Raw genomic sequence first — 300 nt, forward strand, 5'->3', positions numbered from 1 at the left:
AGCATTGATATGAATGGGGCAAGCCTAACCCCTCCCCCCTCCCCTCCAGAACACGATACAGTCAGTTTTCGCGGGAACTCCATGGTGATCATGGACCTTCAACGGGTGCCTGTGGCCTCCTTGCGCGACCACATTCGCTTCCGGTTCCGGACCACACACCCAGATGCCATGATCATGTACAGCCGTGGTACGCAGGGTGACTACCTCTCGCTCCAGCTCGTACAGAACAAGATGGTCCTCAACGTCAATCTGGGTGAGTTTGCTGTGTTGCGTCTGCAACGGTATGCGTGAGAGTGGGAT

General features: G+C 56.0%; 1 protein-coding gene across 1 annotated transcript in view; it reads left to right on the plus strand.

The window, feature by feature from the left end:
- Positions 1–300, plus strand: part of LOC119594025 (neurexin-4-like) — a gene marked incomplete in the record, with an annotated part of 37,999 nt that overhangs the window by 12,730 nt on the left and 24,969 nt on the right. The window contains 1 exon segment of the mRNA XM_037943054.1: positions 50–253. Coding sequence (XP_037798982.1) covers positions 50–253 — 204 coding nt within the window.

Source organism: Penaeus monodon, chromosome 33 (genome assembly GCF_015228065.2).
Source record: "Penaeus monodon isolate SGIC_2016 chromosome 33, NSTDA_Pmon_1, whole genome shotgun sequence".
Classification (NCBI taxonomy): Eukaryota; Metazoa; Arthropoda; class Malacostraca; order Decapoda; family Penaeidae; genus Penaeus; species Penaeus monodon.